General features: G+C 37.9%; 1 protein-coding gene and 1 long non-coding RNA gene across 4 annotated transcripts in view; one reads left to right on the plus strand and one right to left on the minus strand.

Annotated features, from left to right (window-relative positions):
• The window catches only part of KDM7A (lysine demethylase 7A), a 56,555-nt gene extending 49,584 nt beyond the window's left edge, over positions 1 to 6,971 (minus strand). Inside the window, exon 1 of the mRNA XM_087968496.1 lies at positions 6,786 to 6,971. Within this exon, the coding sequence (XP_087824622.1) occupies positions 6,786 to 6,901 (116 nt within the window). The 5' untranslated portion in view covers positions 6,902 to 6,971. The remainder of the gene's footprint in view (positions 1 to 6,785) is intronic.
• Positions 6,972 to 7,084: 113 nt separating this feature from the next.
• Positions 7,085 to 26,783, plus strand: part of LOC148130236 (uncharacterized) — a 41,915-nt gene continuing 22,216 nt past the window's right edge. For 2 of the 3 annotated variants that reach the window (XR_015750143.1, XR_015750145.1), the window contains exons 1-3: positions 7,122 to 7,226; positions 10,644 to 10,778; positions 18,919 to 18,971. This is a non-coding gene — a long non-coding RNA (uncharacterized LOC148130236). Of the gene's footprint in view, positions 7,227 to 10,643; positions 10,779 to 18,918; positions 18,972 to 26,783 lie in introns of all 3 variants that reach the window. The other variant, XR_015750144.1, reaches the window with a different exon arrangement.

A 26,783-nucleotide genomic window follows, 5' to 3' on the forward strand; every position in this document is an offset into this window, starting at 1 on the left:
ATCATGTCTCACCCCATCCACCAATGCCACATTGCACCACAGACTGTCCAGGAGTTGGAGGATGCTTTAGTCCAGGTGTGGGAGGAGATCCCTCAGGAGACCATCCGCCACCTCATCAGGAGCATGCCCAGGCATTGTAGGGCGGTCATACAGGCACGTGGAGGCCACACACATGACTGAGCCTCATTTTGCCTTGTTTTAAGGACATTACATCAAAGTTGGATCACCCTGTAGTGTTTTTTTCCACTTTAATTTTGAGGGTAACTCCAAATCCAGACCTCCATGGGTTGCTAAATTTGATTTCCATTGATAATTTTTGTGTGATTTTGTTGTCAGCACATTCAACTATGTAATGAACAAAGTATTTAATAAGAATAGGACATCTTATTTTTGTGTTCCCTTTATTTTTTTGAGCAGTGTACAAGTAAAACATCTTTTTTGAAAAAAGCATGGTCCCGGGTTGAACTTCTTTATACAGACACAAAACTCAATTTCATGCTCCTTTTTGTATTCTATTCCATATCTTATACTATTCTACATTTTCTATATAGTTTTTCCCCTTTCAATTTTCTCAATTTTATTTTGATTATCTCATCTCAATTCAAATCATTATATTTATACTTTTGTCTGTTCTGTTTCAATTTCATATTATCTTTTCTCATTAAACAAATTTTCTCCTGTAGTTACTAATTGGAGTATGACACCTTTATATCTTTTAATTACATCCATTCAGCTCTTATTTAAACTTCAATATATACCTTAAGTTTATGACCTTCAATATAATACATAATACATAACTTCCAATCTAATTCTGCTTGGTACATTCTTATAATACACACTATATGCTTTTTTAAAAAAAGAAAGATTGTAAATATATGTAATTATAAACCCTCATTCCATTCCAGTTCAGTTCTATCATTAATAATCATTAAAATCTTAATATCTTTAACACTTCTTTTCAATTAAATATCATACTTCCTTAAAAACACATATAATCACCATAATTAATTTTTCCTTTATTTCTCTTCACATGTTTTATAAATCATTAAATATACCTTTTGTTACATTTATTTATTGACAAGCATTCCACTGAATTACAATAGCTATTTTATCAGACATTTTAATCATAGTTTCATATTTTCTAAAATTATTTCTGCTTCTAATATAACCATACTATCTTATGTACCTTTGCAGAATCCCTTTTTCCATTAAGTTTTCACCCATTATCTCTAAATAAGCCCTGTTTCTCTATATTTTGCTTCTATCCTTTATAACTTCTTTTCCTTTCTTTCTTCCCTCTCATCTTTTCCCTCCCCTTTTCACCCCCTTGTCTCTCTAGTTCTAATTTTCTCTTCTGCATTTCCCTCTTCTGTTGCTTTCTGATTTTATACTTATTTTTCACTCTATTTTTGGGGGGAGTTGTTTTTCCCAATCTTAAACTTTCCATTCTCTTTCCCCCCTTTCCTTTTTTCCCCCAATCTAAGATTACTTGTTCATTAAAGATGGCTTCTTCTTTGTCGCAATCTTCTTGTTCTGCAGGCATTTCTTGTTGTTTCTCATAATTCCAAATCTCCATTTCTAAAAACTGAAATACAAAGCCAAAAGAACCTCTCCCTTCTTGTGCATCTTCTTTGTACTTTTTAAGTTTCATTTTCAGTTCTTCTAAAAGTGGAGCCATTTTAAACAGTTTTAAACAATCACCCGATTGATTTTAGTCATTCAAAACAATAACCAAGAATCCAGAAATCATCAAGTAATCCAGATAGTCCCGAGTTATATCTTCTTATTTCTTTTTTGACTTTCTCTTCCTGGGGTTTTTGTTGCGATATTTCAGTTAGAATGTATCTTTTGGAAGTCTTGTTGAGATTTTGCTATAAGTTCTTTTTTTAATTCCAGGCAGTCTCCTCCCTTCCAGATCCTGCCCTTTTATTCTTCCTCTCCTTTCCTGTTTTCAAAAGCTTTTAATTATCCAGAAATCTTTATTATCCCTTTGACTTTTTATTTTCAGCATTAAATGCCTATTGATGTCAAAGTGGATTTTTTTCCAATTTCTTGCTTAAGTCTCTTAGCTGTCAGTATAGGAAAAGGAGAAAACCAAATCCTTTCCCTTTTCTCTCTCCTTCACAGCTTAAAAATCTTCTTAGGGAACAATGTTATTGTTTTTTAAGTTTCAATTCCAGGGTACCTTATTTGTTGCTTTTGCTGTTTGACCCAGTCAACCAAAACTTTCACTTCTTGTCTTCCTCCTGCACATTCTTTTCCGGTCGAGTTCTTCTTTGTGGTGGCCATTTCTGACCACCGCTGCAACCGCCTTTGGGAAAGGGAGTAATGGCCAGCTGGGGAGGAGAGATGCGGCTCTCCTCAACCCTGCTGCCAGTCTCCCCCCTCTTTACCACCTCTACGGGGTGGCTTAGCTCTGAAACCAGCCGGCTCGGGGCGTTCCAGCGGCGCACACAGATCGAAACCTCGCAGAGACGAGGTTTCAGTCTGTCGCTGAAGAAGCTCAAACCGGAAGTCCCTTGTAACCAGATTATTAACCAAGCTTTATAGTCACTAAAAGCACATCTGTTTTCAAAGGCAATTATTATTACTGTAGTTATTCAGACATAATATTATTAAAGCAGGATCACTGACATCAGTTATCTGTAGATGACCAGGCTGAGCCCAAGGGTGAGGTCAAACACATCATCAGTTTGGAGTCTTTATACTCCTACAAGAGACTTAAATCCAATCCCCCTTGAATTCTGTTGACTCTTATGTAGGCCCAACTTATCTTGATTATTAGATCAGATTATTGTGTATAGATAGAGCATGTGCTTTAAGTACTTTGAACTAACTCTTCCTGGTTACTTGCACCTGACAGTATCCCAACTGAGGAAAAGCACATTGCTAGCAAACTAGAAATAAGTTTCTTAGCACTGTGGCCAACAACAAAGATATATCTAGGTACATGCTAAAATACAAATGTGACAATTCATAGGGACAGATTATCTGTTCACATTCTGGAATAAGGATATGTCTAATAAAGCCCTTCTATTTTGTCAGAATCCATTTTCAGTTGCATGGTGAAGTGATGTGCTAATATACTTATGGTACAATAACTGACACTTAAGTAGGCATATACAGTGGATTGTGTTTCCTATGTAAGAAGTTTTGTTCCACTACCCCAAAATGCAAGTTCTTGCTGAAATCTTTATGTTACCATTTTCTATACATTTAATGTGGAATAAATAATCTGATTGTAAGACGCCATATTAAGAAGTTGTGCAGCCTACTAAATTAAAAACTTCCCAGTTTAATTCTCTAGAAAAAAATCTAGACTACCTGCTAATTGCAGAAAACATAGACAAAAAGTACTGCATGATTAAAGAAATATTAGAACCAGAACTATTAAGAACAGAACATTTAAGAAAACATAATTTTTCATGTGTATATGAATGGCAATATGCATTGCTCCCAACTGAAACTAGATTTGTATTTCCCAAATTCAACATTCCTAGGAATAATGTTGAGAAAGACAAATGATTGTCAATGTAAACAATAGAGTTCATAAATAATGACAGAAAATGGAGAGGGAATTTGTGGTAGGTGTTGGCCTAGAAACCAGGAGACAGCAAGTTCTATTCCCATTTTAGGTGTGAAAACTAGCTGGGTGATGTTGGGCCCCCCATTCTTCCTAAATCCAACCCACCTCACAGGGTTGTTACTGTGGAGAAAAGAGGAGGAAGAAATATTATGTAAATTTGCTGCCTTGATTTAAAGTAATAAAAGTAGGATTAGAATTAGAATTAGAATAATAGAGTTGAAAGGGACCTTGGAGGTCTTCTAACCCAACCCCTGCTTAGGCAGGAAATCCTACACCACTTCGGACAAATGGTTATCCAATCTCTTCTTAAAAACTTCCAGTGTTGGAGCATTCACAACTTCTGGAGGATAAAAATCTCATAAATATATAAATACTACAATAAGTTAGACAATTCAAACTTCTACCTGTACATACATGAATTATCAAGTAACATGCATGCTTGAAGCCCAGTAGACATGTTGGAGTTTTCTTTTAAAAAATAGCATAGTGGGATGCAATATTGGGTCATGGAGATCATGAAATGAATAAAATTATTGCTTAAAGTGAGACACTTAAAATACTTGCGGATTTGATGAATTACTGTCACTAATACATTATGAACTAAATACTTGATACTTCATGATTTATTTATTCATCTGATTTATTTAAAATATTTATACAGCTGCCCATCTTGAACCAAACTCTGGATAGCTCACAAATCAAATTATGCACAAATGTCTTGCAGGAATAGCAAAACTCATTTACACTCAGATGGGCCATTTTAAACATAATACTAACATAAGAACTTTGTAAATACACTATTCAACACACTTTTTGAATAAATAAGCAGTCTCAAAAATTGTGTGGCATGTTATGCATAGATTATATAACACAGTAGCCAGAGAATAATATATTAAATAAATGACCATGGGATCCATCTGCAAAAATATGCCAATTAATGTAATTTAAATAAATCAATAATTTGTAAATTGCTATATATTTAAATATTTTTATCTACTGATTTTTTAAAGAAGGCATATGTCTTCCTCTGTCTTGTATACAGGCTACTGCAGCTACCTCTGCTGCAGATAACACAGCAGGAGGGAGATAAAATATCTTTGTTAAGGAGTAAAGGTACAATTCCTAGCCTAATCTAACATTTTGCATGTTAAAGTGCTAAGTAAAATGTTAAAATTTAGAGCAGTTAAAGACACTGTAGATAAACACATGAAATGATTAATGATCATAATGCAAACATTTACAATAAGTACAATAAGTACAAGACATATATAGAAAGGTCATATGCTCTTTTGGCTAATTTAAATACATTAATTAGAAAATAATTGTTTACAATTACACTTGTTTCCAGATAATATGCCTAGGAGTATATTACAGTGAAAGAAAACATCATGAAGTATATAAAAACATGTTAGATGTTTATTAATTTGGAAATACAAATTTAGCAGAGATGCAACATTATTAGTTCTTGTTACATAAATTTAAACTAACAGCAATTTTCTTATTGGTCTAGTTGCCAACTATTCTAATGTCAGGAACTAATTATGTGTGAAAGCATATAATAAAATATATACAAGTTACTTAGAATATGCTCCTATATATGTTTATGCAGAATTAAACTCCATTGATTCAACTAAAACTTGCAGGTAATATTTTAGTTTAACTGCACAGAACCGAAGTAGCTGTCTCTACAGTCAAATACATATTGGATGTATGCCAATTACTGTATCACATTATCCATAATGAATTTACAGAAAAACACTAAAGAATGGTTTTTCTGCAAGAACTAACCCCTTCTTTAAAAAAAGCCTTACTGTACTTATTTTCTCAATACAGCAACCATTAATTGACAATACCATCTCACGCATACCTATTTCAGAAGCCTGAACACTACTACATTCACGTAAATGGTAGAGTTGCACCTTTCTACCGTCGCAGACAAACGCATAACCCAGCAGGGAAGCCGCATCTGCAGGAGCAAGCCGGGTGCATTCTGAACTAGGGCTCGTCAGAACGGTAGCAAAGCGTGAACAATGCAACCGCAATAAAGACTGGAGCCTAAGCACCGCTGCAAGACCTGTTCGGTGCCCGCTTTATTTATTTATTTTTAAGGTGCTCCAGGACCTCCTCTCCCACTCTGGCTGCATCTGAATTTCGGGCTCTGCCCCTTTAAAATTAATTTCCCACCGAACGCCAGCAGAGGGAGATTGAGACCGTCTCGCCACTTCCATCGTGACTCTTGTTTTTGTTAAATGGGGGGTATTTAAATGTCGTGCTGTCAATCAAAGAGCACTTCCCCTGAAAGCCGCGACAGCAGCGAGGGCTTCCTCGGCTAAATACTCTCCGAAAAACTGCCTCTCCTGCCAAAACTTCAGCGCCGACGCCCGCCAGCGACGGGTTCCAGCCCGGTAGTCGGAAGATCAAAGCCGAAAGGAGACACAAGAAGTCCCCCGCGTCACCAGCGAGGCAGCCCTGAAACTTGTTCCTTTGTTTCAAGGTCCGTGGATACCACCACTACCCCGCGCTCCCTTCTCCGGGCAGAAGCGACCCAGCCTTTTGAAGCGTCGCGGCGCTCGCATTTGGGAGGGCGCTTCTCTCTCCCGCGGGACGCGCCCACGCAAAAAAAGACACGCGCCTCCGCGGAGGACAAGGTCCCGCGTCCGAAAGACCCCAGAAGCCCACGAAACTCGGGCACCGTGAGCTCAGAAGTCCCCTCGAAGCCCACACACCTAGGTAGCGGAGGACGGAGGCACTAACCCTAACCTCGCTACTCGTTACTCACGCACAAAAGACACGAGAACACAGTCACGGCTCCCCAGCGTTGTTACGTGAAACTGAATGAGGGCACCTAACTTTTCCGCACCCTCTCAAACTCCACCGAAAGCCCCACCGAAAGCTCTTCGTTAACCTCAGTTCCGGAGTCCTTATATAACTCCACACCGAAGGGGGGGGGCTGGGGGAAAGAGAGACAAGAGAACAGGAGGGCGACCGCTGCTTAAACGCCACTGCTTCCTGGTTAGCTGAAAAGCCCCGAGCCGCCTCTTTCCTCATTGTCCTCCGTTGTTCGTTGTTTCCTTCCCCCTCAGCGCACACCGAAGGTCTCCCTCTCACGAGAAAGTGGAAGGGACAGTGTTTTTGTTTTTTGTTTTCGTCGTCTCCCCCGAAAATAAAAGGACGCGTGGCTGCCAGCCAGACCCTTTACCTGCCATGGAACCAGTCCTTGCATATGTCGCACTCGATCATGAAGCGGTTCACATCGTAGGGTTCCCGGCACACGCAATACACAGGGGTCGCGTTCGCCGCCGCCGTTCCGGCCATCTTTAAAGAACTCGCTCACTCTCTTGAGTGACTGCCTCAGCCACCCTGCTCTCCCTTCTCGCGCCCCCCCGCCTTCTCCTCCCCTCCCCACCGCCACCACGAGCCCCAACCAACAGCCGCCGCCGGCCCAGCCAGTCAAGACGGCAGCACCAATAACAACAGCGCGCGTGCGGAACGCCGGCCCTTGACGCGCGCGCGCGCGCCCTCCCGCGCGCGCCCTAATCTCCCACATTGAGAGAGAGAGAGAGATCGCGCCCGCCCCTTCTTCCTGGCCAGCGAACAAACGGGCGAGGGCACGCGCGATGAAAAGGAACCGTCACGTAAGGTACATCTTGGAGCATGCGCTCTAAAGAGACTATACAGCGGTGGAGAAAATGACACTGACGGGGAACGCGGATCCCGGCGGGGCGGGAGGGAAGAGCCGCAGAGGGAGAGATCCTAGGGAAACACCTCGGAAACGTAGAAGGGTTTGTGCGTCTCTTTCGGCTCGAAGAGACGCGCGCGCGAAGAAAAGCAGAGGAAGCGCGGGGGGTTGCGTGAATGAAGGGGCGCGCGCATCGTTGCCGGAAGTATGTACAGTAAACTCTTTTTTCGGACTTGAACAGACAGCAGAGGAAAGCACGTGTCACCACACCACCCTCCCTTCTGGTTTTTTTGGGGGTGGGTGGGCGGGGCTCCAGCTCGTTGGAACAAACGGATAATGAAGTCTCGAGCACATGCTGGCTCCGCCCCATTCCGCCTAGTCCTGCTTGAAAGTCGTCACGTGATGAGGGAAGGAAGGTGCCGCGAGGACATAGAACGTTGAAAAAAAACAAAACAAAAAAAAGCAGGCTCTGTCACCGCGTCGGTCGCTCGGTCCCTCCCTCCCTCTTATGCAACCGTGCGAGGACGGGCGTAAGGGAGCGCCATACCGAAACTGCGCTCTTGACTTTGTCTCTCGGGTCTCGGGAGGCTGAAAGATCTCTGACAGCAATAGCTGAGCGAGCATGTCTCCCGCCTCGGTGACTGATCGCTCAAAACTGAGCCGAAAGACAACCGCTCACTGGGTTGTAAATAAGATTCCGCTGGTGTGTGGCGGGCTGCCTTCCAGCCAAACGTCGTTTTTAAAAACAAAAACAAAAACAAGACAAAACACTGCATTACATTTTGGTCCGTCCGTTCACTTTCACTGCCCCTTAAGATATGTCGTTACACAATTTGGATGGGGTTTCCCCATCTCGTCAGTATTTTTAAGGCACTCTGGAGATGATGATGCTTAATTTTGAACGCCTCGATGATAAATTTGCCCTTGTAGTTTTATGCGGCGATCTCTTGGCAGGTGAGGGGATTCGGTACCCCAAGCGCAGACTGATGACTCGAAGCATTAGATAAAAGAGGGAGGGGGTGAGATTTAGAATTTCCATTCAATCTTTATTTATTTTTTCCTGTTTAGTGCATATTGGGGGTGGAGACCCTTTGAGATGCAATGAAATTTTAATGTATGCCGATTAGTGTGCATTGAGAGTGACAGTTATTTTTAGTTCTATGTTCTGTCTTGTACTACAGAGTCAAAGGGATACCTTGTCAGCTTTTTAGAAATATATTCTGAAAAAAGAATGGAGGTACTACTAATCCACCACATATTATGAAGTGATGATTATATATATAAAAGCAAAATACCACTCATGCATCATCACAAAATCTCCAGAACCGTAAAGCCTGCATACTTGAAATCTGACACGTATGTTCCTCTTGGCTTCTAGGTGCTCACTAAGAAAGGATTTTTCAAAATGACCATCAGAGCATTAGTATTTTGTATATTATTATTAACACACTCTGATGCTAAGGAGTTCTACTCCCCCTCCCCACCTGAAAAGAAATCTGTTCCAAATGCAAAACACAAGCAGAGGAGAGGAGTTTCAGTTTTAGTTTCACAGCACCAAGCAGCTTTAGTACAAAACAGTTGAGCTAAGCCACGCTCAGGCTCCTTGCTGTCTCCTTCTTGCTCACGCAGCAAATACTGTTTCAGTTTCCAAACAGCCTCACACTGACAGGATGCTAGCCAGATGAATACCAATGGATGCTGGTAAGCAGAGGCAGAAATTTTTTCCCCCTTATTTTCCTCCCCAAAAACTAAGCCTCACTACATAGTTCTGTAACAAAGCACGGGTATCGAGCTAGTTTAAATATAAATACCAATGCTTTAGAATAAGGGACAATTGTTATTCGGGACAATCTAATAATTTTAAAGTCCTTAACACTTTTAGGCCTATAGATTTCAGTGAGATTTAAATATCTTTGCAAATAAAGTCTCTTTATTTTACATATTTTACAATGAATGAATGCAGTGGTGGGGTTCAATTTTTTTTACTACCGGTTCTGTGGGCGTGGCTTGGCAGGGGAAGGATAAAATCTCCAGTCAGAGGTGGTATTTGCTGGTACTCCAAATTACTCAAAATTTCCGCTACCGGTTCTCCAGAACTGGTCAGAACCTGCTGAATACCACCTCTGAATGAATGCACTGTGAACATGAATAGAAGGAGATACTCCTTTAAATCAGTGATCCCCAACCTTTTTGACGCCGCGGCCCGGTACCGGCATCAGCTGGGCGCCGCGCCCGGTACCGGCATCAGCTGGGCGCCGCCATTTTTGATGAAAAAGTGCTTCCGTGACCTCACCGGAAGCACGTTTTCATCAAAAATGATGGTGGCGCAGCGCTCGTGAGCTTTTCCGGGTAGAAATGGCTTTCTACCCAGAAAAGCTCACCGAAATCACTAGCGCCGCCATCTTCTTTTTATGAAAACATGCTTCCGGTGAGCTTTCTACCCGGAAAAGCTCACCGGAAGCACTTTCATGAAAAAGATGGCGGCGCCCAGCAAGCGCGCCCGGTAGGAGTTGTTCCGCGGATCGGTACGGTCCGCGGACCGGTGGTTGGGGACCCCTGCTTTAAATTAAAGCAAAGAACTTTCATAAAAAGTTAAAAATAATGCTTTGGGAAACTTTGAATGTCATAAATGAGCTACTGTCCAGCTTGGCGATCAGTCCTGCTTACCAGCATTGAAATTTCAATAGTAAAAGCATAGAAAGTTGGGCTAACGTAGATCTCTCAATGTGATAACTGTTCAAAATGTAAATCCAAGAACGAACTTACATTAGTGCTATCATAACAATGCTGCAAAAATCCAGATGACCAATAGATAGTTATCAAAAACTTTCTGCATATCTTTGTTGCTATGTATCTGGATTTTTTGCAGCACAAATACAGAAACCCTGGACTAAAGTTACAAGGAAATTATTTGAAGATAGAACACCACCAAGCTTTATATCCAGCTAAACAGTATGAATATTCAGTGGACAAAGTGGCTAATATATCTTTGTAGCTTATTTTGTTGGACATACTTCTTTGTTCTAGAAATGACTATAATGCCTGCAAATATTATAAGTTTCATCGATGAAATAGCTTCAAATTTCCTAAAGCTCTCAAGCTATCACCTTGTCTTATTTTTAAACGAAAACTTATTGATTCTCCCACTCAGGATTCAGGAGCAGAAAAAGAAAACTCAAGAGTTCTCACAGATATCAACATCTTAATCTGTGAGCTCTGAAGGAGGGAGGGTTGCACTGTTGAGACCACAACCTGCAGAGTATTTGATTCCTAAAGTTTATTTAAAGTGGCTTGTTGTTCAGTGAAATGATGGCTCTTGCACTTGTAGTATTATTCAGTTAAGAAAAAACAACCTCTAACAGTGTTCTGCCATTTTAGATGATGACTGACAGCCTGCCTCTGAGACCAGTCCTCTCTTTGCAATGTGACAAGTCCCAGCTGCAAGGAACTCACCATCTCATAAACCAAAACCTGCTGTTCAATAAGGCCAGCTGCAATCTGCTCCATTTTATGGTAATTAAAAATAGCATTTGTGCACCTGGTAGGCTGCCAGTGCAGCTGCTGCAGATATGTACTAAATTTGAATGCCTAGATGCCATACATATCATCCTTTGGTTCATCTGGAATATGCAATAGAGCAAATGTCTCTGGCTACCATTTACAAATTGTGTCAAGTTCTGTAATAAGTGATTTTGTAGTAGAAATTTTAGTGGAAATTCAAAATGGTTGTATTTTTATTCTGAGGAATATGCTGTGAATTTATTTTTGTGTAAATGTTGGATCTCGCTATCTTTTGCATGAGTTGTGTTTCAGGTTTTGAAAATCAAGTTCACTGAATTCCATTGGGTTGAACTCCATGGGATAAGCATATAGCCTTTGTGTATCATTTCTTTAGCCTTAGTTATTAGAATAAACTAATTTTCCAGACAAATATATTTCTTTATTCCTTTTGACTCTTACTAGTAGTTGTTCATTGCCTAATTTTTTTTATCATCCGATGACTTGCCTCATTTCTAATTAAGCAAATGTTGCATGTTTCATAATACTACAAAAACTTGTAAAACCTGTGAACAATGATGATACATAGATGAATATTCTACCCATAGGCATGATTGACTGTATTGTATCAGCACATCTAAATAAGCTGTTGCTCACATTTACATGTCTACTATTATAATAAGATGGCTAACAAATGAAACACATTGTAGCTTCTGTCAGCAGCAGGAGTACCACGTATTCCATCTATGGTTTATCATCCTTAAGCATGTCATCTGAACACAACAAACTCTAATTCTGGCGTGGCTTATTAACGATCAATTAATGTCCCATAAACCAAAAGTAGCACACATCCTGTGTTTGAATTAAGTTTAATCTTTAGAATTCATTAAGAGATCAAGGAAGGAAGCAATGCTATTTGACAGGAAATTCAGCATGCCTAGAAGAAACAATCAGACTAAGCAATGCAAGCAGGTGCCCCACATGAATATTTTCTCTATTATTATTCTTTGCGTCTACTAGGGTCTCCCATCTTTCCAGTCTCTTCATTGAAAGGTGTTTTTTGGTCTCAGATGTTGAACTAGTTTTTCAGTATGTCCTTCTGGTGTTTTGTAAACAACATAGCAATTAGTTACTAAGCCAAGTTCAAAATGCTTTTGCTGTATAAGCCTCTAGATACCTTGAGATAATAATACCTGTCACCTTAGTTGCAAAGCTAAAACATCAGTTGATTTTTAAGATAATAAGATGGTACCTTGCTTGTGTGTCCAACTGATATAATCTTGTGATCAGTTCACTGGTGGGATTCCATTTTTTTTACTACCAAAGGATACTGTAAAATCTCCAGTCAGAGATTTGCTGGTTCTCTGAACTACTCAAAATTTCCACTACCGGTTTTCCAGAACTGGTCAGAACCTGCTGAATGTCACCTCTGGATCAGTTATACAGTAGGTGGACCTTGTGATCATTGGTAGGTGTTACCTCAGCTGGCATTGTCACAGTTTGGCACCTGTTCTCTGGAATGCACTCTGTTCTGAAATCCATGCAGCACCATTATTTTACAAAACTGTTGACAATTTATCTTTACTCAGAACATTCCTGACTAAATTATACATTGTTCAGGCTTCATTTGTTTTTTGTTTCTTTTCCTTCAGACCCACTAACACACACACACACACACACACACACACACACCTTCCCCTTCAATGTTATCATACTCTCAAATAATAGTTCTGTCTACTCCTGAAGACTGCACAACTTACTCTTTCACACTGAATGTCTCCAAAAGTATACAGTAAATGCACAACTGTGGCTGTGAAGTTCTATGGTGCTTTGTATATATTCTGATTAATGTAACAACTGAAAGTTCTTTATAATTAGAGATGACATAATCTGTATTTGAATAATGTTGCCAAATTAAATAGAAATGAATGTAGGTGAAGATGGGAAAAGTAAACTTGGTTGTGCTTGTGCAGGTAAAGTTCTTGATGCTTGAAGATCGAGGAACAGCTTAAGAACAAGAAACTCTTGCCAACATCATTGCCGTATTGCTGTTCCTATTATTAAATTTGTGAGTGATGATCTATGTAATATATTAGAAAAAATATAATGTAATAATAAACCAAATATTAGAACATAACAGAAACAGAATAAATAAAACACAGATTACTAAAGGAGAAAATTATATCAGTTATAAAAAAAAACATATCACTTGGTGAGTCTTAAAATCTGATTGTTAATATTGTTGTAAAAACAAATGTAATAAAGGTCTACCATTAGGATCACATTTAAACAATAAAACATGACCAAACTTACCTATGATTGCTACAAACAAAGCAAAATAGGACAATTAAAAGTCTGTAACTAGACCTGCACAATTCATAAAGGGGGAAAGGCTAGACTGATACCCTAAAATAATTGTGAGCACAAAGGAATCCTGATGTACCAATCATTTGGTGGTACGGCAGAAGCACTGAAGCTGGCAATGCCCATAAGGCCTAGAGACAGTGTGTCTTTCAGAATGGAAATAGTTATGAAAATGGCAGCAGTGTCCCTTTCCTAGTGGCTGTGAAGTTGGCAGCAATGGATTATTTTTTAAAAAGTACCAGCACCTTGCACAAGATTACTTAGTGGTACACATGTTGTACAAACCTGGTCTAGAAGATGTTTCAAATTTGGTAAGCAATCTGTCAGAGATATATTGAGAGTGGATTTCATGGCTGCTGAAAAAAAATGTAGTTACTAAGTGCGTAACATTGGCCCAGAGGTCTGAAAGAGCAAGATGTGTATTTCATTTTTTCCATATGATAGATCTTTTTACAGAAAGAAATAAAGTGCATCAACAAATCTGATCATTCAGAAAGAGCACAACACTTTCCAAAATCCTTGAGACAGATTTTGCAATGATTAAAAGCAAGTGTTTTTCATCTGTATTTAATCTTTTTTTGTCATCTTAAAAAGTATAAAACTATCTACTATAGCTCTCTGGTTTCTCTACCACATGCCAATTATAAGACTCATTTAATGATCTTAGGAGAACTACAGTTTTATCCCATTGTACATTGTTAAATTAAATTTATGTATCATGCAGACCAAAAGATTTGATATAATTTTTCTATTTTGAGATTTCCCAACTCCCCAACGACTCTGATGGTTTCCCATGAAAAAAGCATTTAAAAGAAAGCAATGTGTATCAAAGAAGAAGGAATACAACAACCAAAAACCTGATCTTATAACACAGAAAGAACAAATGACACCAAAATCCCAAGACGGCTCAGTGATCATCCTAACCCAAAGCCTAGGAGAATAACCAAGTTTTTAACAATTTGTGAAAAAACAGTACTGTGGTAGCAGTAGAGATCTCTAGGGAGACACTATGCCAGAGGCTGCTAACAAGAAAACAGACTTAAAGTTGTAAAAGTTTGTTACTCCAGGTTATACATATCCAAGATGACGGCTATTTTTATTTTGCACAATGTGCTAAGGCACAAACCTCAATTAAAGATCCATGAACAACTAGATTTTCTCCTCATTCCTGTTGCCTCCACCACCCCATAGAAAAAAAAACATACAGTAAGTCAGTATGACTGCATAAAAAGGTAGAGGAGATGTGAAAACAAATACAAGCGGAGAAGGGACAGAAAGGAGGCCAAGGAACAAAACAATGCATATAGATTGCCTGGAATTGTAGAACTGGTTCTGAGTTTATTTAGATATGTTACAAATGAAAATAATCAGTATACCAGGTATGTAGTGAACATAGGTGCTAACTGATAACAAAATACACAGCTGTTTTGGTTTAGTCTTTTCCCACAAAAAGTGAAGTTCTACCAGGTATGTGAATTGTAGGATGAAAGAAGAAGATTAAACCTAGGGACTGATACAAATATGGACAGGGATTGTTGTATTTTAGAGTACTGAAGGAATTAGCTGTTGGTTTCACTGATACTTTAGGTATCATTGTTGATAAATTATAGAACTAGTGACATGCCAGGTGTCTGGAGGAAAGGAGTGAGCCAGCAAGCTACAAACTAATTAATCTGCCATTGATATTTTGGAAAATTCAAAAAGGTTGATCTATAAACACTTAGGAAACAATGTGGGGATTGATAGAAGTCTATCTGAATTTTTCAAGAACAAATCTTGCCAGATTTACATACTGTAGTTCATTGGAAATGTAATAAATCTTGACTTTCAACAAAACATTTGACAAAGTACCTCATGACACGTTGATTATGTGTGACGTAGCTAGAATAACAAATTGATACACAGATGGCTCAAAACTATAACCAAAGACTATTCATTAATGGTTTTTCATCAAATTAGAGGGCAATATCATATGAGGTACTACAAGAATTAGCCTTGGATCCTATATTTCAATATTTTTACTAATACATTAGTGATGAGAAGTAAAAATTGCTTATCAAATTTGCAAATGATACAAAATCGGGGATACATTACACACATAACAAATAGATTTCAAAATTATCACTTACAAACACATGCTGAAATTTAGCTGCGGTAATAGCAAAGTTTTTCAATTAAAATAATTAATGAATGAATAATGGTTGGTTATGGTGTGAGAGATACTTGGTTTGGTAAGTACATGGGGGAGAAATCTTGGAATACAGCTTATTGTAAACTGAATGTGAGCCAATAATTCATACTACATAGATCAGACTCCATCTGGAATACTATGTCCAGTTCTGGAGTCCATACTTTGCATTTAAAAAAAATTTGGAAAGATTCAGAAATGGGCAATGGGAATGATAAATGGAGTAGAATCTAAATGAAAAGAGGTTAAAAGTGTTGGGCATGTCTAGCCTTTAAAAAGACAGCTGAGGGAGCCTGCAATAATATTCTTCAAATAACTGAAAGGATGTCCTAGATTCCTAGAAGCAGGTCAAGACTGTTTTCTTCCATCCTAGAATACATGATATGAAATAATGAAATATAAGTAACATAATGAAACAGTGCTCATCTCCGTTTCTTAGTTGAGGGAGCCTATGCTGTCCAAGGACATTTCTGTGGTTATGTGGCCGGTATGAATCTTCACCAAAGTGCACTCAACACCGTTACCTTCCCACCAAAGTGGTACCTATTTATCTACTCTCATATGCATGTTTTCAGACTGCTAGGTGGGCAGGAGCTCACCAGCATATTTAATTTCTGAGCCATTTTTATGAGCATTTTTTTGAGGTGAGGATATCGCCTCATAAAGACCAGTTGGAGTGGCCTAGTTCACAGGTTAGGTTAGAAATAGAGCCTTCTTACTGATAGCATCCTATTTTAGATTTAAACAATTCATAAGCAATTTACAGCCTGTTATTAGGGAACTTTGTCTCTAGAAGAGTTCAACTGCTTCCATGCTTTCTTCTTATAGAAAATAATTGACATATCTGTTCATCCTGACATGCAGACTAACAAGTACTTTTAGACCCATGTGATTGTCATGTTTGTTTTTGTATTTTACAAAGAACATTACAGTATTTTCACTTTTATTGTTTTATGATGGCTTTTATTATTCTTTTGTTAACTGCTCTCAACTCTTCTAGGAGGAAGATCATATGGAAATTGAAATAGGTGTGCTAGTTAAACAAGTGTAATAGTTAATATGTCATACAAACAACTTTCAAGTAAGCAAACTTCATAAGTATTCCCCATTTGTTACATTAACAACAGATTGCTTAGACCAGGAGTGTCAAACTCAAGGCCCATGGGCCAGATTCGGCCCATGGGGTGCTTAGATCTGACCCGCAGGGCCCTCTTGGAAATAATGAAGGACCGGCCCGTGGTGCCTCTGCCAGTGAAAACAGAGCTCAGGAGGGCTGCACGTGTCCCTCCCAGGCTCCGTTTTCAGCTGCAGTGGCCTCCTGCAGCTCTCTGCCAGTGAAAACAGAGCCTGTGGAGGCCATCACAGCTGAAAATGGAGCCTCAATTAGTGATGTCAAGCCGGCTATGCCCACCCCGGTCATGCCCACCTGGTCCCCCAAGGTTAAAACTCTGATGTGGCCCTCAATGAAATCAAGTTTGACACCCCTGGCTTAGACCCTCTGAAGTCAGGTTTTAAGTATGGAAAAAGTTTGGATTGAATTTTGGATTGATTTTCCTTCTCAAAAAAGGAAGCCAAGGAAGTAGAACTGTTTGGGACAAGACTAATGTAAATTATTTAAATAATAATAATAATGTGTAACTGAGTGGTGGGTGGGAGATATGAGCCAATAATATCAACAAAGTCCTCTGATGGCAATTTCCCCTTACTTGTAATTTAGCTTCAAAGCTAATCTTTCAATTGTCAAAGAATATATAGCAAAGAAATTAGCCCAAACCTTGTTGCATATACTGAATATACAGTACATAGCTGTGTCAAGGTCATTCAAGGCTAACATTTAAATAAATAACATAAAAGTGACTTTAAACCTTTTAGAAAGAGAAGTGAAGGTATCAAGGTATCTTTAATAAATATGTAAGTATTCGTATCTTATTTAGTTAAGTTGTAAATGACATAAGCTTTCCTCTATTAAAAAGACAAGATTAGAAATAAAGGAAATAAAGATCAGCTAAAAACATTCAAAACTCAGCTATGATGTCTATCTATGGAGCAAAATACTGAGTCATATTTTTCCACCCACGTATTCCTCACAAAAATAAAAAAGCTGAAATTTTTCAAGATTCACCCACATGTTGGTGAAGAAGAAAAAAAAGAGTAAGTTTCACAGTTTTGTCCCCATGCTGCTGATTGCGCTTAGCAAATACTTAATTATAATGAAAGAAATTCTCTCCCACACATGGCCTACACATAGATGTTATTGAAAATAACTCTGCATAGTCTAATTCAACAGCACGTCTTGATTGCGCATTAGTAGAGGAGGCAAGGAAGGGGCAAGAAATAACCACTTTTGTTTAACAACATCAGAAAAGACTCCACTGATCTCAGAAATGGAAATGACATCATAAAAGTTTAAAATGGGAACTAGGACTGAAACTGCCAGTTTTAAAAAGAAGCAGCATCAAAGGGCAACACTCAACTACAATACCAGGAAGCAAAAGTAAAAAAGAAAGAAAATACAAAGATTCTTGCTTAAACAGTATGTTTTCATTCTATTTGTATCATTTACCTGTTCAACAGATCTCTTTGGACATTAAGACACTGTTCAATAAATAGCTGTAAAGAAATTGAAACAATTATGCACAGCTTTGCATATCCTTGTTACCTAGTAATGACTTTCTTTTATGAACAATATCTTCTGTAACATTTAAATAATATGAACATCCCCTGTAATGAATGTTATTTTCAGGAGGACTAACAACTTTGTGATATCCTAAAGACTAATAAATTTATAAGACATTCATTTTATTCAGATGCTTGGAATGTATCTTGAATTACACACATCTTTCCCGAAGTCATAATGGTGGTGGCAGTAGTAGAACTGTCCATAACAAGATCAGAGATAAATGAAAATATGAAGAGCAATGGTTACATTATTGACAAAGACTGTTTACAAAAACATTAGGTAATGATTCACTGGCACATACAGAAACATTTTATCCTAGAAATACCAATTTTCTTTCAATACCATTTTTCTTCCAAAGTATGAAACTGAACCTCTCAATGAATATCAATCTAGTGAATGTATCTTGCATTCTCTCACTGAAATTCATTTGTTTCAGAATAATTGCTCTAAATTTAGATGCACAGAATCCTAGATTATTGAAATGTTATGCTAACAAATATTAAGTAATTATTAATCATGATGACAATGAGAGAGAAAAGATACTTAAAATTCTTATCCGTAGTATGACAATTGAGGTTTTCTCTGTGTGAAATGGTAGTAGATATGCAATGCAGAATTGGAAACTAGAATTTGCTAGACAAACCGTGACCTCTTGGGTCATTGTTTCGGAGATATCAGATTCTTTGCCAGATTCCTCAATGCCTTCAACAATGACAGAACTTCTAATATACGGAAAAAGTTCTTTAAAAATTCAGGGAGATATTCAGAGATGTATCTGCTTTGAAAGTAGCCCATGTTAAACTGCATAGCATAGTCAAACATCAGGAAATGTTTTATGATATATTGTATTATTGCATAAAATGCTTTATGATAATTCTTATGTCAAAAGATGTTTCATAAAATTTGCCAAATTTCCATTCCAGGGGAGTGATGAGTCCCAGATTCTGGATGCACTCTGTAAGTTGGCCTATTTGAGGTAAGGTATCTTGGTTCAAAACATTCTGTCCTATAATACACCATTTCACCAAATTAAAGCTTACAGGCATGAGAGTTTTAGTAATATATAGTATATAGATTGCTTCAGTGGTGGGATTCAAAAAATTTTACTACCAGTTCTATGGGTGTGGCTTGGTGGGCGTGGCAGTAGAAGGATACTGTAAAATCTCCAGTCAGAGATTTGCCAGTTCTCTGAACTACTCAAAATTTCCACTACCGGTTCTCCAGAACTGGTCGGGACCTGCTGAATACCACCTCTGGATTACTTGGGCCATTATTATTATATTCATAGGCACCATAATGGCCCCAGACACACATTTTGGTCCCTATTCAATATCTACTGGGTTTTTAAAAAAATATTTCAACTTTCAAAAATATATAAATAAATGGAAAGCTAATATGATCCAAGCAAAACTTCATGTCCAGCATTATCTTTATTTCCAAGAATATCCCTAGACTTCACATGATCCCAACAGCCTTTCTGTGGCTATATTTTGGCAAATACTTTGCTTGGTAGAGTCCAGAGACAAACAATAAGTGACAGCAGGGAGGAGAACTTCTTCAGGTGCTAGAGTGGACTAGACAACCCACACCCCGTTGAGTCATTGTTTCAAACTTATTTTCTTACTTACACAGATAAACAGAATGACTATGAATAGGCAAAAAAAAAAAAAAAAGCAGTGGGAGCGGGAGTGACTTCTGATTTCCTTCCAGCTTCCCCATTGACTTTCCTTATGGGAAGCTGTCAGAAAGTATTGGAAACAATGACCATGTGATCATGACTGAGGACAGCAGCACTGCAGCAGCTACAACTTTGTCAAATTTCTGCCAGGAACCTATATTTGGTGGGTCCCGGGTAGAAGGCCTTCTCTGCTGTGGTACCTGCCATATGGAACATTTTTCTCCCAGATATGAAGTTATCTCTATCCCTCTGGATGTTCCAAAAGTCCCTCAAGTCCTGATTATGCCATCCGACCTTAGTGTACCAAGGAACCAAAGACTCATTTAGATGGCTCCACCGTTGAGATGGATGTACTCTCTTGGGTGTGCTTGAGGTTTGTACCTACTTTAGTTTTAATCATCTCCACTTCTAATGCTGATTTTTCTATATCTATTTTTTATATGTGTATTGTTTTAATTGACTATTGCAGGCCACCCAGAGTCTCTTCTTATGAAATGGGTGGCTATATAAATTTGATAATAATAAATAAATTTCAATCCCAAGGAAGTAATATAGATAACCAGATTTTGGGTATATTATTTAAGTTAGCCCATTTGAAGTATGCTGACTCAAAAGTTGTAGTCTTATAATGCACCGTTAGCCCAAATGAATGTGACAAACAGACAAACAGGAGAATTTTAGTACTATGTAGCTAAATACCAGGAAATATCTTCATCACTTTGCCTAATGTCTTTGGCTAGCTTTATCCCTCAAAATAGCCATTGTGTAAGGTTGCCAGTAGCACACTCGCAAAATCCCAGATCTGCTATTCAGACTCAGCGGGTTAGAGACCTTTGTCTTACAACTTAACTTAAAGACTTTTATTTCATAGTCCTACTAAATGATATGTTCATGAAAACAGCAAGATTTGTCTGCTACCTTAAAAAAAAAAACAGAGAAAATAGTTATTTCTTTTTCTCCCAATTCTTTTCCCTGGTGAAACTATTTCATTAATTACATTATCTTATCAAGTGCAAAATCACTTTCTTCTTGTTCAGGCTTGGCTGACCAAATGAACCGTTTACTTCTTATAATGGCAGGTGTTTACTGAAAGATTAATGAGCAAGCACAACTGTGTGTAAGTGACTTTCCTGCTGTTCTTTCAGAGGCTTGCTAGTGATGCTTAAATAATTGGTACTCTTAGTATAGTTATGTTACACAACAAACAAGAATGAAGAAACTGTAGATCTTTATTTTAAATCAAGTTTTTAACCTAGGACTTTCTGTTCCTCCAAATTTAAAACAAGATTCCAATTTTCCTATAATTCCAAGCTGTACAGACTACAGTTCACAGTGGCTTCAACATGTATTGAGGACTTGAGGGCAACAGATTAGCTTAGGAGTCAAACAGTATGTAAGACATCTACACTCTGTCCTCAGTGTACAACTTCTTGTGTTTCACACCCCCTACATTGCTTACCTGGTGGCCCTTGCCTCATTCTGCCCAATGGCAGAATTGACCATATAAACTTTTAATAAAATGCAGGAGTTTATTGTAAATCACCCAGAAAACTTTGGCTGCTGTCAGTTTATTTATTTTAAAGAAATAAGATTGAAATATATCTAAATATATTATATCAGAATAGCTATATTTCTCCTCAACAAATGTATTATATAGCTGAAGATATTTGTATAAACAGTTAAGTGGCCTTATGTCATGCATATCAAAAACAAAAAATGATTTCATGTCCATCAGAGAATCAATAACCTACTGTTAAGCTAATAGCATTGCTATTAGTATTATGAAATATCAAAAACTAAAGCCACTGGATTTTAATCTTATTAACTTGATAGCGCACATATCCAGCTGTTGCCCTTCAAACCTTACCAAATATTTCTGCTCCTTTTTATTAAAATTGCCTTGCTGAACTGCATCATATTGCTGAAATGCATAACAAATTGTGAATTAAAAGGTCCCATCCAGTATTTGTCTCTCTCTGAAAAAGGCATTGTTGATATACAAGTAGTTCTCATTTAGCAACTACACTTTTATTGGTGTCAACAACTTGGTTGTTTAGTAAAGTGGACACTAAGTGAAACTGTGATTCGTAGCTTATGCTCTTACTTCAAGTTTCCTTTGCTTTACAGATATGCAAAGGGCGCAAAATGTCAGGTGCAAGCAACCAGATTCACACATGTAGGGTTCAGATTTATTGTATTCTGCCTATATTACAGGAATCTCCCAACACTGTTTGCCTTCCCTTGGGAACAGTCAGATAAGGTTCCATGGAGTTTGTCAGGGAGGGTCATTCCTGGATCTCTTGTGGCTGTGCAATAATTCAAGGCTAATTGCCCACTTGATCCCTGTTGCACGCAAATGTGAGGACTGGTTGTGAAGTTAAATTTTTCAACACCATTATAACTGCAAATGTTGGTCACTAAATGAGAGAGTTGCTAAACAAGGACTAGCTATACTGTGCATCTGTATGTAGTTCTGCTTTTGTTTTACATATACACACAATCCAGAAAAATCCCTCTCTGGGTTTCTAAAGCTAAAATTCTGTCCAATCAGAGTTTTAATACATGTTGTTCAAAAAAGAGAGTGAAAGGCTGCCTTCTTTTTCGATGGATATATGCCTAGGGAAGGAACAAAATAGCACTATGTTGCGGTCTAGCTTCCTTAGCTAAAAAGTTCTGCAAAGCCTTACATCAATTCAATTCAATCCAATCTTTACGGATTGGCCCTTAGGCCACATCAAAGTGCAGAATTCCAGAAACAAAATTACAAAACAAAAATTGATAAAAGCAATTTAAAATGGAATTGGATAAAATACAATTTTAAATGAAATTGGAATAAAATACAAATTGAAATGAAATTGGAATAAAATACAATGATTTAAGAAGATATAGATAAAATATGATAAAATTATATTTCGGTGTCACCCCTGTAATCTGCCCCAATCAGTCCCCCATATGCAGATCTCAACTGAACCATTTTGCTTAAGTATTTTGCTGCGTTAAATGTTATTTTCAGATTCTGGCCACACATAAGGTAAGTTGTTTTGATATGGGGGTCCCAATGGGTCATTCATTTGGTATATAGACTGAGGTACCTGTCTCTCACTCTCTTATATAGGAAAGAATCAAATAGAATGTAAGCTAGGTCTTCTACTTGTGCCGCTCCGCAAATGCAGAGACGTTCATTGTAAGGTATAGAATGGAAGCTCCCATATCTGACCATTGTGTTGAGCTGTTCAAATCTTGCTCACGTAAATATCTCCCTAAGGCATTTTGGCAGTTGTAGCTTCTTTAGCTAAAAAGTTCTGCAAAGCCTTACACCAATATGCTCAGATGCATTTCTTTTCTGGCAAGCAGGTAGTAGCTCTGTTCATCCTCCTCCTAATCCCAATAATCTGATTAGCTAGTAGCAATAAAATGCAGTTGCAGAACTCCAGGTCTCCTCCACCCCCATACACACACATACCTTCCCTGGTAAACCAAAGTTTGGCACTGTGATAAGAATTCCTTATTTAAGAGCATGGGCTGTCCTTGGAAGGCTTTTTAATTTCCAAAGGATTGGGTATAGTAATTGGAAAGAATGAATGACAATTGCTTACAAAACACAAGGTAACCTTAAGTATCTGAAAGGCAACTCTGTACACCATAAATTCCACACCTGGTGTCTGTATGTGTATGTGTTTGTGTGTCTGTCTTTGTGTATTTGCCTGTGTCTTTATGTATCTGTGTGCGTTCTCTCTCTCTCTCTCTCTCTCTCTCTCTCTCTCTCTCTGTGTGTGTGTGTGTGAGAGAGAGAGAGAGAGAGAGAGAGAGAAGGCTGAATGTGCACTGGTTCACACTTTAGCAGGTTTAACACAGGATCAGTTTTTTCCCCTCGACAGTTACCTGCTCGATTAAAGGCAAACAGCAGATTTGTTTCCAAACACAGTAATTCCCTAAGGAGGAGGGGGAAGACAAGGAGGGAAGTGACAAAGCAGAGAGCAAAGTAGCAGATCGCTTACTATTGTTCCAATGATGTATTTCACAGCCAGCATTTTATATAGCCCCAAACAATCTTTTTTTTTTTTAATGCAGCAGTTTGCAATCATCCTCGGATTTGCTTTGTTACATCTCAGAATGTTCTTCAAAGATTGGCCGTCTCAGTATTGTCTGACTTCTAGAATTTCAGTTCCTTTAAAAAAAAATGTTTTGTAATCTGGGTAGGAAAAACCCTGAGAAGGTTTCCAAGGACAGTATATGAAGTTAAATTGAGAAGAAGAAGAAAAAAATGAAGACCTAATATTGGATTGATTGTAACATAAACTGTCCTCTTTTAACACAAGGAAAGAGAATAACTTGGTTTTCATAGAGGGAAGCCATTTATTATGCGCCCTGAATCCATCTCTTTCCTTGAAAACAGCTCCTTCCAGAAAATTGTGATATGTGGAATTCATTGCCCCAGATGAAAAATGTGTGGCACGTGCATTGTATAGTGATTGGCAGGCTCTTTTTCCTATTGCCGTGGAAACCTAGACACCTCAATTAGACAAGAAGTTCAGGCAGCATGGCAAAGGTGCAAATTGCTTAGACGGAGGAAGAAGCATCGCATCCCAAATCCAACAATCAACAATAGACAAAGTCATCTTGACCCATCTTCCTCCCAAAAGGCACCAATATTTATTATTTATTACTACATGGGGAGAAGAAGTAAATTAAGCCAAATCTTTTATTACTTTTCCAGGACCTTTTGTACAAGTGCAGCAGCTGAGCTACGTTAGCATCATTCCATCTCTCTCTCTCTCTCTCTCCTCTCCCCCTCTCTCTTTCTCTCCCTCCCTCCCTCCCCCCGCAAGTAATGCTGCATAATGAAGGTCATATTGGACTTGTCTTCTCCAGCGCAGGATGGTTTTAAAAATTGAACTTTCCACCAGGTCGGCTTTGCATTCCTGTTTAATTCCTATCGGAAACAAAGGATAGGGAAAAGGCCCCCATGGATTAGCTAAAGGCCAGGCGTTGAAGGGAGGCGGGTTCAAGAAACCGTGTGTTAGCTGAAAGAGGTTTCAAGGATGATGTCTTCTTATGTTGTTTTAATTATTTTGTCCTGCCAAATTAAATTTGTGACATAGCTGCTGGAAAGGGTTTTTAGAACCAGATGAAAAATAGGGCTTCAGATAGTTTCTTGCTGCAGAAATATTGATATTAGAAGACAGAGGGAACAAGAGCAAATGAATGTAAATCTATGCAAGATTTTGTTTAAGCATAAGAGGATCAAGAATGCTACAAAGGATTGCGACTGTTTGTTGTTACACTGCCTTACCCCATGGTGCTCTGAAAATAATTCATACAACATATAGAAATTAACTAGCAGAATATGTAGAATATATACTGTCTACAATATATACAGAATATATAGTATATATATGTGTGTGTGTGTGTGTGTGTGTGTATAAACAGACAGTATAAAAGTTTCAATATTTATATTTTTGGTGTAACTCTTATAAGCTCAAAAAATAAAAACAAAAAAGCCACAAACAAGAACAAACATGCTTAAATGATATAAAAGAATGCTGATATTCAAGCTACAAAAGTAAATTGTTCTAATATCATAATTAAATCATCCAGTTTTTAATTAAGATTTGGCATTATTCACCATGGAGGAATGGTTGGTGAAACTGACAGAACTTGATGAGATGGACAATCTGAATCTGACTTTTTTGATTCGAGAAAAGATTATAGAATAGAATAACAGAGTTGGAAGGGACCTTGGAGGTCTTCTAGTCCAATCCCCTGCTTATGCAGGAAACCCTAATACCATTTCAGACAAATGATTGTCCAATCTCTTCTTAAAAACTTCCATTAATCAATTAACTGATTAATTGTTTAAACTTTTATCTACATTTATTGTGTAATAATATCTAGATTTATTGGTGACTGGAAACCCCTTATGGACTTTTTGTGTAACTATAAAAAAACAAATTAGTACTTTATCGTTTTGATGATTAGTCAGAGATTACAGGAAGAAGAGGATCATGATGTAACTTCAAACAGAGAGTTTAAAATAAAATTTGCACTTAAAACTGCTGTTAAGAATATCAGAAGCTACTTCTTTATACCTTTACATCTTTCTTTATATCTTTTTCTCTATTTTTCAATCTTTTATATTTTCTGCTTTTATTTTCTGTTATTTTTCTCTTTTTCATTTTCTCTATTCTAATTAACTTGTATTCTTATTGCTCGTAAAGTTTTCAACATTTTTTAAACAAACATATTTTTTAAAAAATATTTTAATTTACCTACAATTCAGTGTCAACTCTTATTGTTTGGCACTTAATCATTTTTGTGATTCTCTTTCTTTTAAGGCTGGTGAGTGTATAAATTTCTCCAAATATTGAATTTAAGAACTGAAGGCCAACAGAAACCAAAATGGGGGCAAAGAAAGTACTAGAATACTGGAAGAATCATGTATAGTACTACCTATGAATGGCAAAGATTCCTCAAAGTCACACTGGGTAGTCACAGACATTTCTGATACATCTGTGTGTAAGTTTCTCAGCAACAATTTAAAATTGGTTGCAACTACTGTTTTCTGAGTTATGGCCTTGACTGGCTAGTCTAGCCTATAGTCCTGATGTTCCCTCTTGGTCTCTCATCAATGGTCCAGCTCTAGTTATCTTCTGCTAATTCAGCCAAAGTCATTGAACAGAAATGGCTTACACAAGTATTATTTATGATAAACTGTTGGTGGTAGAAGGAAAATTGTTCCCACCAAAAGCTGAACATGTTCAATGGCTGTCATCAGTAAGAAAAATACTGTAGGGAAGTCCAAAGATGGGAGAAAGAATGTCTTCCTTGAAGATAATCATATTAGAATCCTAAACAAGAGTTTTCCTTTCCAGTTTACTCTTATTTTGTAACTGAGACCCAGAGTGGCTAATGGTTAAGGACCAGGAAATCCCAGTAATAGCTTTTTCTCAGTTGTAGAAGCTCACAGGATGTACACTGCTCAAAAAAATAAAGGGAACACAAAAATAAGACATCCTAGATCTGAATGAATGAAATATTCTTATTAAATACTTTGTTCATTACATAGTTGAATGTGCTGACAACAAAATCACACAAAAATTATCAATGGAA

This window comes from Notechis scutatus, chromosome 6, assembly GCF_049901735.1.
Source record: "Notechis scutatus isolate UNSWTSFEM ecotype Mainland chromosome 6, rNotScu1.2, whole genome shotgun sequence".
Taxonomy (NCBI): domain Eukaryota; kingdom Metazoa; phylum Chordata; class Lepidosauria; order Squamata; family Elapidae; genus Notechis; species Notechis scutatus.